The sequence below is a fragment of the Astatotilapia calliptera genome, chromosome 6, assembly GCF_900246225.1.
Source record: "Astatotilapia calliptera chromosome 6, fAstCal1.2, whole genome shotgun sequence".
NCBI lineage: Eukaryota > Metazoa > Chordata > Actinopteri > Cichliformes > Cichlidae > Astatotilapia > Astatotilapia calliptera.
In genome coordinates this window covers 38,071,399-38,086,982 of record NC_039307.1, presented here as the reverse complement: position 1 = coordinate 38,086,982, position 15,584 = coordinate 38,071,399, and the positions used below count along the sequence as shown (strand labels likewise).

The following is a 15,584-nucleotide window of genomic DNA, read 5'->3' as shown; positions in this document are numbered from 1 at the left end:
AACACCTGACGCGGACCTTGTTGATCCGGGCGACGTCCGAGCCGGCATGCCTTCATATTTATCTGTCTCGCTCAGATATTTATCTGTATCTGAGCGAGATATTTATCTGTATATATATGTATGTATGTATGTATGTATGTATGTATGTATGTATATATATATATATATGTATGTGTATGTATATATATATATATATATATATATATATATATATATATATATATATATATATATATATATATATATTATGTATGTATGTATGTATGTATGTATATATATATATATATATATATATATATATATATATATATATATATATATATATATATATATACATAACAAAAGAAAGGAAAAACAAACACTCCGTGTTTCTTGCAGTGTATTCCCGTTCCAGGCCGGGGCTTTCGATTGGGTCAGTACTGCTGTCGCTGTAAAGAAGGATACTACAGCCCTGACGTATCGCCTCAGGACTCAGGTAAGTCAACAGATATTAAGTAATCTGTTGGTTTAACTGTGAAACTCCCTGGAGGTAAATGGTAAATGGTAAATGGCCTGTATTTATATAGCGCTTTACTAGTCCCTAAGGACCCCAAAGCGCTTTACATATCCAGTCATCCACCCATTCACACACTGGTGATGGCAAGCTACATTGTAGCCACAGCCACCCTGGGGCGCACTGACAGAGGCGAGGCTGCCGGACACTGGCGCCACCGGGCCCTCTGACCACCACCAGTAGGCAACGGGTGAAGTGTCTTGCCCAAGGACACAACGACCGAGACTGTTCAAGCCGGGGCTCGAACCGGCAACCTTCCGATTACAAGGCGAACTCCCAACTCTTGAGCCACGATCGCTGCCTTAACTTTGACCTAGCAGCTCTGTCTATTGTTTTATGTCCAGATTTGGGGGGGGGTTTACAAAAATCAAATCTAAAAATATGTTTTTCTTTTTTCGGAGGGTCATAGTTGATTGACCACACTGTCAAAAATTGACCACTGTCACTTACTTGTATTATACAAAAAAAAAAAAGTGTCAAATGTGTCATTTTTCTTTTTTTTCTGCTTTTGAGAAGCAAAGATATGGACATTACTTTTATTTGTTTTGCATCAAAGAACAAGAAAGTGATGGTAAAGTGCAAACTGTGCCCAGGCGACGATCAACTATCCACTGCTGCTAACAAATTAACTCTTTTCAAGCATCTGCAAAGGCAGCAGGCTACCAGGTCTCTTTAGGCTGGTTTTCTTAGTAGTCAGACCGTTTAAATCATAGATGCAGCCACCATGACAGCACCCATTGGTTTTGGACCATCTACAACAACAGGAATTGTGCTAATTATTAAACCAGATCTTTCAAAGTCAAAATTCAAAACTAAAAAAGATTATTTCAAAATTAAGATGAATCATTTAGACCCAATCTATGCAAACCTTTAACATACTGTTTTAAGCTCCTTGAGGAGTTTGCATGTATATGAGGTTTTGCCATGGTTTTGTGTAGGTTGAATAGATGTGTGTGTCTGTATGCGATGCAGATAGAGCTCCTGTGAATGAGAGTGACAGCAATGGTATGTGTTACCCGAACATGCCCATCTGTCTCCCCTGCTGGCCGGGCTGTAAGAGCTGCCAGGACGGTACCCCATGCTGGGTGCAGGAGGACTGGCTTCTTAGGTCTGGTGTGCTCGCCATCCAGGGGGTCTTCATGCTCCTCATTTTCATCAGCATGCTGGTGGCCTACCGGCATCGTCGCAACCGGGTGAGTCACATCTTTTGGCTTAGCAAGGCCACCATATAGATCATGTTTAGATGGAAGGTTGACGGTGACTGCTGAGCCAAATACATTATGTTAAAAAAATCAATCCAGTTTTTATTCATCATCTTATTGTATGAAACTTTTAGTCTGATAATTAATCCTAATCATAAAATCAACCGCAGATGCAGCAGTAGTAGTAGCATAATCCACATTACATTAATGTGTGTTATATTCTGTAGTGCTGTTTGCAACAATTTCTCATAATAGCTGTTCCTCTCCTCCTCCACCCGCAGCGGATCCGGGCTTCTGGCCTGCTGCTGCTGGAGACAATCTTGTTCGGCTCCCTGCTCCTCTACTTCCCGGTGAGTTTCTGACCGAGCCAGCCGACTGAGAGCCCCACAGATTAGAGCTCTTCACGGATCACTGCACAGCTCCATATCTTAGATTATGTGACAATGGACGATTTGTAGGGAGGGTGAATGGGTTGAGGGCGTGTATGAGAAATGCGAGGGCGTGTTCATCGTCGGCACATTTCATAACCTCCCTCAGCTCCGGTCATAGATTATCAATCAATCTTTAGATTCATTTTACCAATTAAAGAGGCGTTAACATAACCCGGATGTGATTTTTTTCTTTTAATCCATCTGAAAGTGTCAGTCAATTTGATCTACAGAGTGATTTAGTGTGTGCAGAGCTGGTCCTGTGCTCCGCATTACAGATGATTTAGTTTAATGTCGAGTGTGTCAACATGTTAATGGATTTTGAGAGTATAATAGAGCAATTATTCACTTCATAAGGTGCTTTGTATTTGGTGGTTGCATTAGATTGTATATGTAAAAAGAAACATGATCATATAATACGTGTGGATACGAGCGGCGGAAATGAGCTTTCTCTGAAGGGTGGCTGGCCTCTCCAACAGAGATAGGGATAGTTCGGCCATCTGGGAGGGGCTCAGAGTAGAGCCGCTGCTCCTCCACATTGAAAGGAGCCAGTTGAGGTGGATCGAGCATCTGACAAGGATGAGATGACTCATGACACGCTGGAGAAATTATATCCCTTGGCTGGCCTGGGATTGCCTTGTTGTTCCCCCGGACAAGGTGAAGGAGAAGGCTGGGAAGAGGGAGGTCTGGGCTTCTCTGCTTAGGCTGCTGTCCCCGCAACGGATGGATGATCATGAGACATGAGACGATCCTAATACTGAAACAGGACTTTTCTTGGCCTTTGATTTGGAAGAGGCCAAGCTTTAGCTGAGGTGTGGTGAGATGGTGGGGTAGCATTGCTGCCCTGCATTCTTGAAGTGTGGGGTCCAGGGTGCTTGCAGTTGCGGGTGCTGGCTCTGGACTGGGTGACCGGCTTCTTTCGGCTGGCTGCTTCCTGGGGTCATGGCAATTCTGTAAAGTCGCAGGGCTAATACAAAGAGACAGACAACTATTCACACTTACATTCATACCTATGGGCAATTTAGATTCACCAGCTATCCTGACCCCACTAACTGCATGTCTTTGGACTGTGGGAGGAAGCGAGCCCACACAAACACAGGAAGAGCATGCAAACTCTTAAAAAAAATAAAAAGGATAAAATAAAAAGAAACTGGATATCAAGATGAGCCTATAGAGAGTTTATAGAGCTCCTCTTGGCAAAGTAAATGTGGGTGCAGACCATATGCAGCTTGTTAAAGCTGTAGGCAGGACAGCTTAAAAAACAAAACAAAATGCTGACTTTAACATTTGAAGAATATTTAAGTGATGATCTTCAAAGCTATCTTTTTTACAGTATAATATATAGGATGCATTCATTTTTAAGATTTATTGAATCTGCTATCCAAAAGTAAGATGTGTAGTGGATTGCAGTGTTTTGCACACACAGTTAAGTGGACCTATTATGTTATATATGCTGTTACAGTGGTAGGTGCTTCTATGAAAAAGAGACATCTTACAAGTAATCCATGCAAACAAAAAGCTCAGGATTCAGGACTCTTGGCTCTGTGTGATGTCAATAAGAAGGGCGAACTCTACAAATACAGAAGCCCCTCCCACATGTCATTCAAACCTATCGATGATGGGCAAACTAAAATATAGTCAAGTCATCTCACCTTTATTCAGATAGCAGCCTGCAGGTATATTTGGTATCCATTTAAGAGCTAAATAATAATAACAATGCCAGTAATAAATGCAAATATCATAAATGTCAATTTACGTGAATAAGTACTTGTAAATGTAAATGTAGATTTAATGTAATACAGGCAGATGATCTGCAGTTGCAACCCTTAAAGGGAGCAGCTGAAAGAAGAAAATGAAATGTAAATGCAGAGATACATGTGTCAGTTCATTTTGTGTAGAACTATACAAAATGATGATGCAGATGAAAGCATGGAAGGCAAGAATATACAAACATGAATACAGGATATATTTCAGTTATGAAATTAAAGATCTAAAACCTGCTGTGGTGACGTAAGAGGTGGAAGCAAGACTGGAAATGAGCAAATATTTGGGATCATGTTGTGTGAGGGTTTTTTTTTTTTATTCAAAGGTGACCTGCAGCCCACATAGCTGACTGTAGTTCTGAAAGCCCCAGATGAAAGGTCAGAGTTCGGTCTGTCATCTCACTGGGGTGTCGCTGAAGTAAAGTTGCCATTTCATCTACAAATAAATCCCCTGCATGAAGGAAGGTTGTTGACCATCCCACCAACATACTCAAGCTGGTTTTGAAATCCACCCTGACCCGTTAACATAGCAGGATTTTCTAATGTCAACAAAAAAAAGATCAATATGAGTGTCTCGGTGTAGTAGCACCTGTAGTAGTAGGTACCTTTTGGCTACTTAGTAACTACTTTTTAGAGAACAACAACTGTTGTCCCTCTGCACTCATTAGTTCAGCTTTATAAGAACAGCAGCTTTATTTTTATATTAATGAACTGAACTGGTTTTATTGAGGAGGATTTGAGCTTTATTATTGGATATCACTGGCATCTAGAAGTCATCAGGATATCTGTGTTCTCATTTTTAGCCTCTGCTTTAAAGTCGGTTTTTGAGTATATAGTTAATAAAGACAATGTCAGATCAGAAGAGAGCTTGGTTTAGAGCCCCATGATGCAAATCTGCACTGGCGAACACAGGTTCCCAATAAATAATCACTGGAGTTACTGGATTATTGCATTGATTCATTTATTCTGTCATTGATTGTTTTATTTTGCTCAGCTTACTCACTGCACTATATCTTTGGGTTGACCAATCACATTATTTCTTTCTGCTGTGCAGCTCCATCTATAACAGAGACCCCAATCTGTGTTTGTGTGCTGGCCATTTATACTGATTAAACGGGCCTTCCTGCCATGACTTTTGTTCTATAAGTTGTCACTCTAAACAGTTTATTCTGTATAAGCAGTTTGAACACAGTGATGTATGTTTGCATTTACATTATCACAAGATATAGATTATGCTCTTATCCTGAGTGGCTGACACTGTTTTGCTCATGCTACCATCACAGCAAAGTGATTACAGTCAGGCGTGATGTGCGCTTATACGGACAGCAGAGGCATCAGTAAAAACAGATGTGGTGTGTGTATGTATACACTACCAGTCAAACCTTTGGACACACATTGTCATTGAAGGGTTTTTCTTTATTTTCATGATTATTTACATCATAGAAGACTTCAAAACTATGAATGAACACATATGGAATTATGTAATAAACAGTGTGAAGTTTGAAACAACTCAAAACGTGTTTGAAATTTGATTAGATCAAAATAGCCACCCTTTGCTTTGATTACTGCTTTGCACACTCTTGGCCTTCCATCAATGAGCTTCATGAGGTCGGCACCTGAAATGGTTTCCCAACAGTCTTGAAGGAGTTCCCAGAGATGCTGAGCACTTGCTAGCCCTTTTGCTTTCACTCTGAAGTCCATCTCATCCCAAACTATCTCGAATGGGTTTAGGTCAGGTGACTGTGGAGGCCAGGCCATCTGGGGCAGCACTCCATCACTCTCCGTGTTGGTCAAATGGCCCTTACACAGTCTGGAAGCATGTTTGGGGAACTCAAAGTTTTAGCAATTTTGTGGACTGACTGACCTTCAGTTCTTAAAGTAATCGTGGACTGTTGTTTCGCTTTAATTAGCTGACTGGTTCTTTCCATAATATGAATTCTAACAGTTGTCAAATAGGGCTGTCAGCTGTGTACCAACCTGACTTTTGCACAACACAACTGATGGTCCCAACTCCTTTAAGAAGGCATGAAATTTCACAAATGAACCCTGACAAGGCACACCTGTGAAGTGAAAACCTGTTCAGGTGACGACATCATGAAGCTCACTGAGAGAAGGCCAAGGATTTGCAGCACTGTCAGCAAAGCAAAGGGTGGCTACTTTCACGAATCTTAAATATAAGAGATATTTAGAGTTATTTATCAATTTTTTCTTTGCTACATAATTCCATATATCTTGCTTCATATGTCCAATGTCTTCAGTTTGTCAATGTGGAAAGTATTAAAAAAATAAAGAAAAAACATTAAATGAGAAGGTGTGTCCAAACTTTTGACTGGTAATGTACATACAGTGGTGTGTTTACCTCCTATTTTTTGATAAGTTTGTCACACTTAAATCTGTTAGATTATCAAACAAAATTGCATATTAGACAAAAATAAGACAAGTAAACACAAAATGCAGTTTCTAAATGAAGGCGTTTATTTTTAAGGGGAAAGAAATCCAAAACCTACATGGTGAAGAAGTGATCGCCCCCTAAACCTAATGTTGCGCCAACTATCTATACACCAATAGAAACTGTTGGTTGGTTGTGTATAGCTGTAGTTTTTTTTTTACTAAGCATTTCTTTCTTTGTCTCTGCAGGTCTTTATCATGTACTTCAGGCCAAGCACCTTCAGGTGCATCCTGCTCCGCTGGGTGCGAATGCTTGGTTTCTCCATTGTCTACGGCACAGTCACACTTAAGATGTACAGGTAGGTTAGCACTGAGAGTAGTCGATACTAACATTTAATGTAGTTAAAATTAAGTGCTTCTGTTTAATACCTTCTCCTTAAACATCAAAGCACAGTGGTTAATGGCTTTGAATAAATGCTCAATTTCTTGAAAAATACATGAACTTTACCGTAAAATATTTAGTTTATTTTACTGGAAGATATTTTGTATGATCTTTTTCTGAGTGAGCTGGAAGGAAATTAGGCCTATTTATAAATCCACAACTGCATTCAGTTATAATTAAATAACATTTGGGTTCAGTGAGTATCTACAAATATAAATCTCATATCAAATAATATGAAATTGATCATATTTGTCATATATTTTATATGTTTTGATACAGACACTATTTGTGGTCAAAGAGCAACTTGTATACGATGGTTTCCACATAACATAGTATTTTTATTTATTATTTAAAATTGATAAGTTAATTGAGTTTTTGGAGTACTGGGAGGACAATAGATGTCTGTTTTGTTTTGCTTTTTAGCAAACAAAACTATATTATAAAGAGACTATAAAATGATTCATTTCAACACTAAGTTAAACCACTTGCCTTTAAGACTGTGTAATTTTATCGGGGGAAAAGAGCATGTTCCTCTTGAATTTATATGCGTATACTTATCAGCTAAAGTTTGCTAACTTGTACACCCAGAGTGTACCATAAATGGGAAGACTTTGTTTCTGATTTCTGTCCTTTCAAATAAACATTGAGTGATTTATTGGGGATTTTCTCAAATCCACAAAGGTCTACGTATAAGCTAAATGTATACATACACTCACACTAATATTTGGTTAAACGTCACTTGGCAGGTTTCAAGTTGCACCGTGATCCTGGATCTTTTGATAGCCATCAACAAGTTTCTGGAATAACTTTGGCTGGAGATTTGAACACCCTTCTTGGCAAAATTGATAGAGTTAATTTAAATTGGTTGGTGTTCTGTCACAAACCTCGGTTTTAAGCATAGTCCCTAAATTTTCAATAGGGTTGATGCTTAAAGAGCTTTGGGAAGTTCATGTGTTAGCTTACTTTCTTAATCCATTCCAAAACCAATTATGTCCAAGTTTTCACCATCTGCCTGTTTATTTAAGATAACATTGAATAATTTGTGATAATCGGTGATTCCTGGGTTGTTTCTAAACTTCCTAACCAATCTCTTCTGTCACCCTTCGGGTCTTCTGCCAGACCTTTGCAAAGTGGTAACACATCTGGATGACTTGTACTTATCTACAGTTGTTTGAACTGATGATCTTGAAATCTGCAGTTGTTTAGAAATAGCTCCCAGAGATCTCCCCAGCTTGTATAAATCTGCAATTATCGTGAAGAGCAAAAATTATTCTGTGGATTTTTGTCTAACTTACATTACTTACTTTGAGCCTAATTCCACTGATATCAAAAGTCTCTCCAGGCAAAGACATCTCTCAAGAAACTTCATATTGAAGTGACATCAAATTCAACACTCAGTCACTGACTTTACTGTTTACTACAAGTTGCACCAGTTTGTCTTTAGTACCCAAATACTCCACATTAAGGGCCAATACTGCTCTTGTTTTGGACCAGAGTACTGAAGGTGTTCCTGTCACGCACAGCCCAGAGAATGCCCTACATGTCCAGCCTCCATTTACTGAGAATTCTGGGAGTGATGCTGATGACAGTCAGCTGGTTCCTGTGTGCATGGACGGTGGGTGTTATGCAGAATCGTGACAGAAACATTCCAGTCTTCATCACAACCAACACACCTGATGGACAGGGCTTCAACATGTGTTACCTTGACCGCTGGGACTACATGATGGCTGTAGGTAAGTAAACTACATGTAAAGAACCTGTTAAGAGTATCAACAGCATCATTAAACATACAGTAGCTGTTACAGTGATTCTATTAAATCTCAAAGTGTACCTATGTCTATATCTATTTACAGTTATGATAAAAAGAAAGTAAAACCTCTTTCACCTCTAAGTCTTTATGCATAAGGACATAATAAAGATAATCTGATTCATTTTAGGTCTAAGAATTCAGTAAATACTACTTTAGATGTGTCATCATCATAATCAGGCTAGAGCCTAACCCAGCTGTCATTGGGCGAGAGGCGGGGTACACCCTGGACAGGTCACCAGTCTATCACAGGGCCAACACATAGTGACAGACAAGCATTCGAACTCACATTCACACCTATGGGCAAGTTTACAACTTTATTATTATAGTTCATTACAAGTCCATTTTTACACTTATTCCTTAAAGCAATAAATTAGACAACAAAGTAGAAGGCAGCGTTGGTACAATAAAATCCAGTGGGGCACACAGGATCACTTTGTCAGCAATTCACTGGGATTATCTTGACAACTTAAGTTCTAGGTAAAAATAAAAAAGTATACATCAGTAAATAGCTGGCCATTAAATTATAAGAAACCAGAATATATCTTAAAAAATAATTTCACTGTTGAATAAGCTTAAATGAGAATTCTTTGAATTGCATTCAAGAAAGGTATTTAAGTTGTCACCAGTATTAAGAGCTTTAGCGCACAACATAAAGCACCACAAAACTACTGTTAGGGTGAAGTAAAACTAGTTTCAACATTTGTACTGTGTATTCTTGAACATCCAAGTGATTATAAAGTCTTCTGCTACAGCTGAGCTTCTGTTCCTGTGCTGGGGGAGTTCACTGTGGACTGCTGTAAGGCCGGTACCCTCAGCTTTCCATGAACCTCGTTACATGGGCATCGCCATCCACAATGAGCTGCTTCTCTCCTCTCTGTTCCACCTGTTCCGGTAAACAGTAACCAAGACCACTAAGGTCAATGTGTCTGAAAAGAAAGGCAGTAAAGCCCATCACATGCTTAACAATATGTCTGTGTACCATACGAAATAGAAAGCCAACACACGTTGACGTGGGATGATTCTATATTTTCTGCTTCCCACAGATTTACCTTTCCATCTCTTCATCCTGATTGGATGCTTCTGCTCTCCTTCACACACACCCATGTCACCATCACTGTGACACTCGCCCTGCTCTTTGTTCCCAAGGTATTCCACATTTTTATGTCCATAGTGCCAGAGTAGACTAATTATACAGTAAGAATTAGTGCAGTCAGCGTTAATCTCATTGAAATGACGTTACACCATAACCTCGTTAACGCAGACCGCCCTGTGCGTGGGGCTGCACTGTGTCAATGCGTTAGCGCGGTTAGCTGGTTAACACGTTAGCGCCATGCAGCCCCGTGCACGGGGTGATCCGCGTTAACTCGCTAACGGAGATTTGCCGCGTTAACGTCATTTTAACGAGATTTACGCTGACAGCACTAGTAAGAATAGAAAAAAAGTCATGGAAAATGGATTAGCGCTTTTCTACTGCCCTTGGCAAAAAAAAAAATTTACTACAAGCCTCATTCACACACATTAATATATTGTCTAACAGTCACATACACACTCACATGGATGCATCAGGGATAACCCTGTGTTCTGTATCTTGCCCATGGATATTTCAACATTCAGAGTAGCTGGGACTCAAACCACTTATTTTCTGATTGGATGACATGCTGTAAAAATCTAAATGATATCTCACAGTATTCTCAAACTTGTTAGCTTTATCTTTAACTACTTTAAGCATGTAACTCGACTTTATGTTAAATATAAGACCTCGTTATATAATGCTAACGATAACCGCTAACTCAGCATGGTCTAGTTCTGCTTGAAAGCCAGCCAGTATGCTAATGTATGCTGAATGCTAATATGTATTAAGCTAACATGCTACATTTACTTAGATATCATAAAATGTTGGTGGAACTCACCGCTGTTGCCAAGTGCTTACTCATAGGAGTTCGTCTGATTGTTGGGGTTTCCTCTTTATTATTGTAGCTTCTTTACCTTACAATATAAAACACATAGAGGTGACTGTTGTTATGATATGGTGCTATATAAATGAAGTAGAATTCAACTGAAGTGGAAAGCCTTCCAATCAGTCCTTCTAGTTAAACAATGTTCAAGACTTCTTTCTGTATGTGTAATTATTACTTATGGACTGTGTTGAGTCAAAACCAGTTATCTTACATGTGCTTCTCTCCTATGTGTTCCACAGTTCCTTTATGTATCCAAACCTGGGAGAGAGGAGATTGCAGCAGAGGTGTATGAAGATGAAGTTGACCTGCGGCGCTCTGGCTCCTACCTCAACAGCAGTTTTCACTCTGCATGGAGTGAGCACAGTGTGGACCCTGATGACTTTCGGGTAAACACTGTTGTCCCCACAGAACGATGTTATCACTTTGCAGTAGAGCATAATGCACATAATATGGAAGAAATTCCAAAGGCTACATTTAAAAAAGAAAAAATAATTATCCCTTAATTTTAATTATGTTTATATGTAGATTCAATAAACAAATGGTAAATATGTTATAAATGAAATCATAAAGTAACAGTAAATACAGTTAACTGTAGACTGAACAAATTCCTATGAACTTTCTCCACCCTTCAATCCTTTGCTTTAACCTGAACTGTGTTCTTCATACTTGAACACTCTTTACCTATCCTGACTCTCCTTGTCTTTTCCTCTTCTCAATCATTTCAACCTCTATCTCATCAATTCCCTCCTTTCTTCATATGCATCAGGATGAACTGAAGAAATTATATGCCCAGTTAGAAGTCCACAAGACGAAGAAGATGGCTGCAAACAACCCTCATCTACCTAAAAAACGAAGCTCTCGATGTTCACTGGGGAGATCCCTTATAAAACGCATAGCTGAAATCCCAGAAACGATGAGCCGCCAGTGCAGCCGTGAGGAGAAAGATGGATCCTTCCGCAGTAGAAGTGGGAATCATTCTGACTCTTTTAGAAGGTCTACAGAGACGGTCAGTATCAGTTACAGAAGTTCAATGAAGTCAGCATCTCTATCACCATCACCATCCATGCGTAAGTCGCAAAGTGATCATCACTATGTCAGGGAACGAGAGTCTTTGCACACCTCCACATTAAGGGCCAATACTGTGAAGAGATCCTCACAGCGATCTGAGACAGACTCCTTGGATATACCACCAGGGGTCTGTAAGTCAGCCAGTGCCCAGAATCTGACGATTGATACCAATCTCTTGCATCCTGATCACAACAGACTTCATAAATCTTGGAGCCTAACCTCAACTACCAGCCATTCTATGGAGAATATACCCAAGGTTAACAGAGCCAACACAGTGAGGTCGAGGCCAAGCCTTTCTATAAGTGACCAGACCAGGAGTGCTCTCAAATCTGAGTCATTTGACAAGGCTGAAATCTGCCCTTGGGAGGTGGAGCCAGAACAGTCAAGTGACAAGAACCAGAAGCATGTCACATATGCAAACTCTGGGGATGATGAGGAAAAAAGGCCACCATCTCCAATTGCACTTATCTGTCCTTGGGACCATTTGCCACCTGTAGAAAAGAAGTCTTCTGTGGACAAAGGCCTACAAGGTGAAACCGAGTCCCCCAAGTCTACCATGTCTACAAGTGCACCTGGTTCTCCAAGACCAAAGATTGTGAAGGATCAGCGTGTTTTCTCTTTCCGCACCACTACAACCGCTAAGTGGCTGACTGTGAAAACATTGATGGGATCAATTGATGCAGCTAGCAGGTCCAGCAAGGATGGAAGCTTAAATAGAGAAGATTCTATTTCGCAAAAAAGTCAGGAAAGTGCTTCAACAACACCAAGGTCAGGAACATCAAGACATCCTAGCATTGAAAAGAGGTCACTCCAGAAAAGAAGCATGACAACAGCAGATGGAAAACCATGTCTTGTTAAGCAGAATGCAGTCAGACTCTCTTCTGGGGATTCCTCTGACAGAAGCCCACGAAGGCTTGTAATTGTAAAATCTTCTATCCATCCATGTGATTCAGAAGATATGCAAAAAGATGGGACATATGAACACGTGCTTTTGTCGAGGCAGAGTAGTAAACGTAGTAGTATAAGTTCTATAAGCAGCTCCAGAACCCCTTCAACTCACAGAAGAGGTAGTTATCGAATTACTCCAACCCGTAATGTTCCTCATACAGATGTATGTTCATGGGATATCGCTAGTGGAGAGGGACCAAAGAAGCAGCAGAGCATCAAAGCAGATGTCTGCCCTTGGGAATCACAGGTATCTGAACGATCTAACGTATGTCCTTGGGAATCTCAAGAGCAAGCGAACATGAGAAGACAAGGAAGTGGTCATGGAGAAGTGGGTCCTTTGGAATCTCAGGATATTCCAGTTGTTTCTCACACTATCCTTTCTAAAGATTTACAGGCACAGCAGCCTTTAAAAGGCATATTAAACATATGTCCCTGGGAGACTTCAGAGTCTCCCCAGCCTTCAGTAATACAAACTAATGAATACGCTAATGTTTGTCCGTGGGATATGCAGGACAAGGTTGAAGGTGTATACGAAAATTTAAATCCTTTAGAAAACAGGGGAACACTGACAGTGCCCCTTCAGCGAGAGGTCATGAAAGCTGCAATCTATCCTGGTGCATCAAGTAATGAGCAACATTACCATGCAATATCACCTGCCTCAAACTGGGGTAAACACATAAACAAAGCAGCAGCAAGTTCTCCATGGGATTTCCCTGATCCCCCGACAATCAAGGAAAATATTTGCCCATGGGAAGGCAGTAACACGGAGCAGACAATTACAGAATCAACTCCACAAATGACAATAAAGGTACATATTTGTCCCTGGGAAAGTGAACAAGACAATCCAGAAGATTTAGAAATAGATACCTCACTTTTGAAAGCTACTTCAGAACATACTGATGGAAAAGACAGCACAAGAGTTAATGTATGCCCCTGGGAAACAGCACTACCTGAAAAAACTGCAGCGACCAAAACAATGTCTCAAGAACTTAAAAAGCCAGCAGAGGTTTGTCCATGGGAAATAGAGGAACCAGAATCAGGAAAGCCAGAGATCCCCAAAATATCAGAGAGCACCGCTCGAGCAAATGTTTGTCCATGGGAAACAGGTGAAGCAGGGACAGTTAAAACTGAAGTATCAAACGCATCTGAAAAACTACAAAGGAAGGGCATTTCCCAGGAAAATGTTTGTCCACTGAAAACAGAAACCCCCAAAGTTCTGAAAAAGCAAGACAGCACAAAAGCAGATGTTTGTCCATGGGAGACTGAAGAATCAAAAGTTCTGAAAATACAAGGTAGCGCTTTGGCAAATGTTTGTCCGTGGGAGACTGAAGACACTATGGCTGCCAAAAAGAACGATAGCATTAAAGAAAATGTTTGTCCGTGGGAGACTGAACAACCAAAAGTTCTTAAAAAACAAGATAGCACTCAGACAGATGTTTGTCCGTGGGAGACTGAAGACACTATGGCTGCCAAAAAGAACGATAGCATTAAAGAAAATGTTTGTCCGTGGGAGACTGAACAACCAAAAGTTCTTAAAAAACAAGATAGCACTCGGGCAGATGTCTGTCCATGGGAGACAGGAGAACCAAACACTCTCCAAAAACAAGATAGCACTCGGACAGATGTTTGTCCATGGGAGACAGAAGAACCAAAGGCTGCCAAAAAGAACGATAGCACTAAAGAAAATGTTAGTTCATGGGAAACAGAAGAACCAAAAATTCTCCAAAAACAAGATAGTGCTCGGACAGATGTTTGTCCATGGGAGACAGAAGAACCAAACATTCTCCAAAAACAAGATAGCACTCGGGCAGATGTCTGTCCATGGGAGACAGAAGAACCAAAGGCTGCCAAAAAGAACGATAGCACTAAAGAAAATGTTAGTTCATGGGAAACAGAAGAACCAAAAATTCTCCAAAAACAAGATAGTGCTCTGGCAAATGTTTGTCCGTGGGAAACTGATGAAACCGTCCAAAAGAAAAGTATCACTGGAGCAGGTGAAGACAAAAATGATATTCCCAACAGTGACAAGGATGTCATAGAAAGTCAGAGCTGCCTTAGTGTCGAAGGAACTCCAGCAGACACAAGCCCTGAGCAAACAGATGAGTCTAAGGCAAACTTAGCCCTGGGCAGGCGAGATGCTCTGTGCCCTTGGGAGATGTTAAGGAGCACATCTGGCTCATTCACTGACAATGCGTCAGATATCTTTACATGGGAGCCAGAGAATATTCCAGAGGAAGACGAAGAGGACGATGCCGAGTGTGCTGCTGAAGCTCTTGTATTCCCACCTGACCTATAGCTTTATACTTTTGTAGCTACTGTAGGCTCAGCTATAGAAGAGCTTCCCTGCAGCTGGCAACGGCAAAATTTCTTTCTGATGGATTATTAAACAATAATTAAAGAGTAGACTTGATTAATGAAATTTGACAAACAGTCGGGCCATGCCCACATGTCTAAAATCCTGGAAGGCTAGACTTGGCTGGACACTCCAAGTTGTGCAGACCTGACTGAAAATACATTTTGTAATGTACATACAGAAGATTTATGTACCCCATACATTTAACACAAAAAAGATTTTTACATGATAGAAGGGCATGTAAAGCAGTTAGCTGAAGTCCAATGTCTTTGTTTCTGTCCCCCATATTAAATGCAAATGATTTTGTGCGTCTTTGAGTGCCATGAGATCAGTATATTGATGGCTGAGCTACAATTATTACAAAAGCTGAAGTTAAGTCAGCACTACTCTCAAACAAAAGTACAACACAGGGTGTCTACAGATACGACACTTTGGAATACTCCTGCCCCATATAAATATACACCAGACAACTCAAAATGTCTTAAAAAATCATTTGTTCAAACTAAAATAAAATACAAACTGTCAAGCAGGAATACAATGGACACAGTTACATTTCAAAAGTATTGATAAAACTATGCATACTTCTTTGTTTGGGTGACTCATTTCCTGACAAAAAACTAGTGTTTACTATTAAAGTGGACCGACTATGCTTTCATTTTCGGTCATGCTCA

The 15,584-nt window shown here is 40.2% G+C and overlaps 1 protein-coding gene across 1 annotated transcript in view; it reads left to right on the top strand.

Moving 5' to 3' along the window:
* Positions 1-15,497, top strand: part of gpr179 (G protein-coupled receptor 179) — a 29,555-nt gene extending 14,058 nt beyond the window's left edge. Inside the window, exons 3-11 of the mRNA XM_026172083.1 lie at positions 379-475; positions 1,526-1,746; positions 2,037-2,105; positions 6,584-6,693; positions 8,271-8,509; positions 9,339-9,477; positions 9,630-9,732; positions 10,784-10,930; positions 11,311-15,497. Of these exons, the coding sequence (XP_026027868.1) occupies positions 379-475; positions 1,526-1,746; positions 2,037-2,105; positions 6,584-6,693; positions 8,271-8,509; positions 9,339-9,477; positions 9,630-9,732; positions 10,784-10,930; positions 11,311-14,856 (4,671 nt within the window). The 3' untranslated portion in view covers positions 14,857-15,497. The remainder of the gene's footprint in view (positions 1-378; positions 476-1,525; positions 1,747-2,036; positions 2,106-6,583; positions 6,694-8,270; positions 8,510-9,338; positions 9,478-9,629; positions 9,733-10,783; positions 10,931-11,310) is intronic.
* The last annotated feature ends 87 nt before the right edge of the window (positions 15,498-15,584 follow it).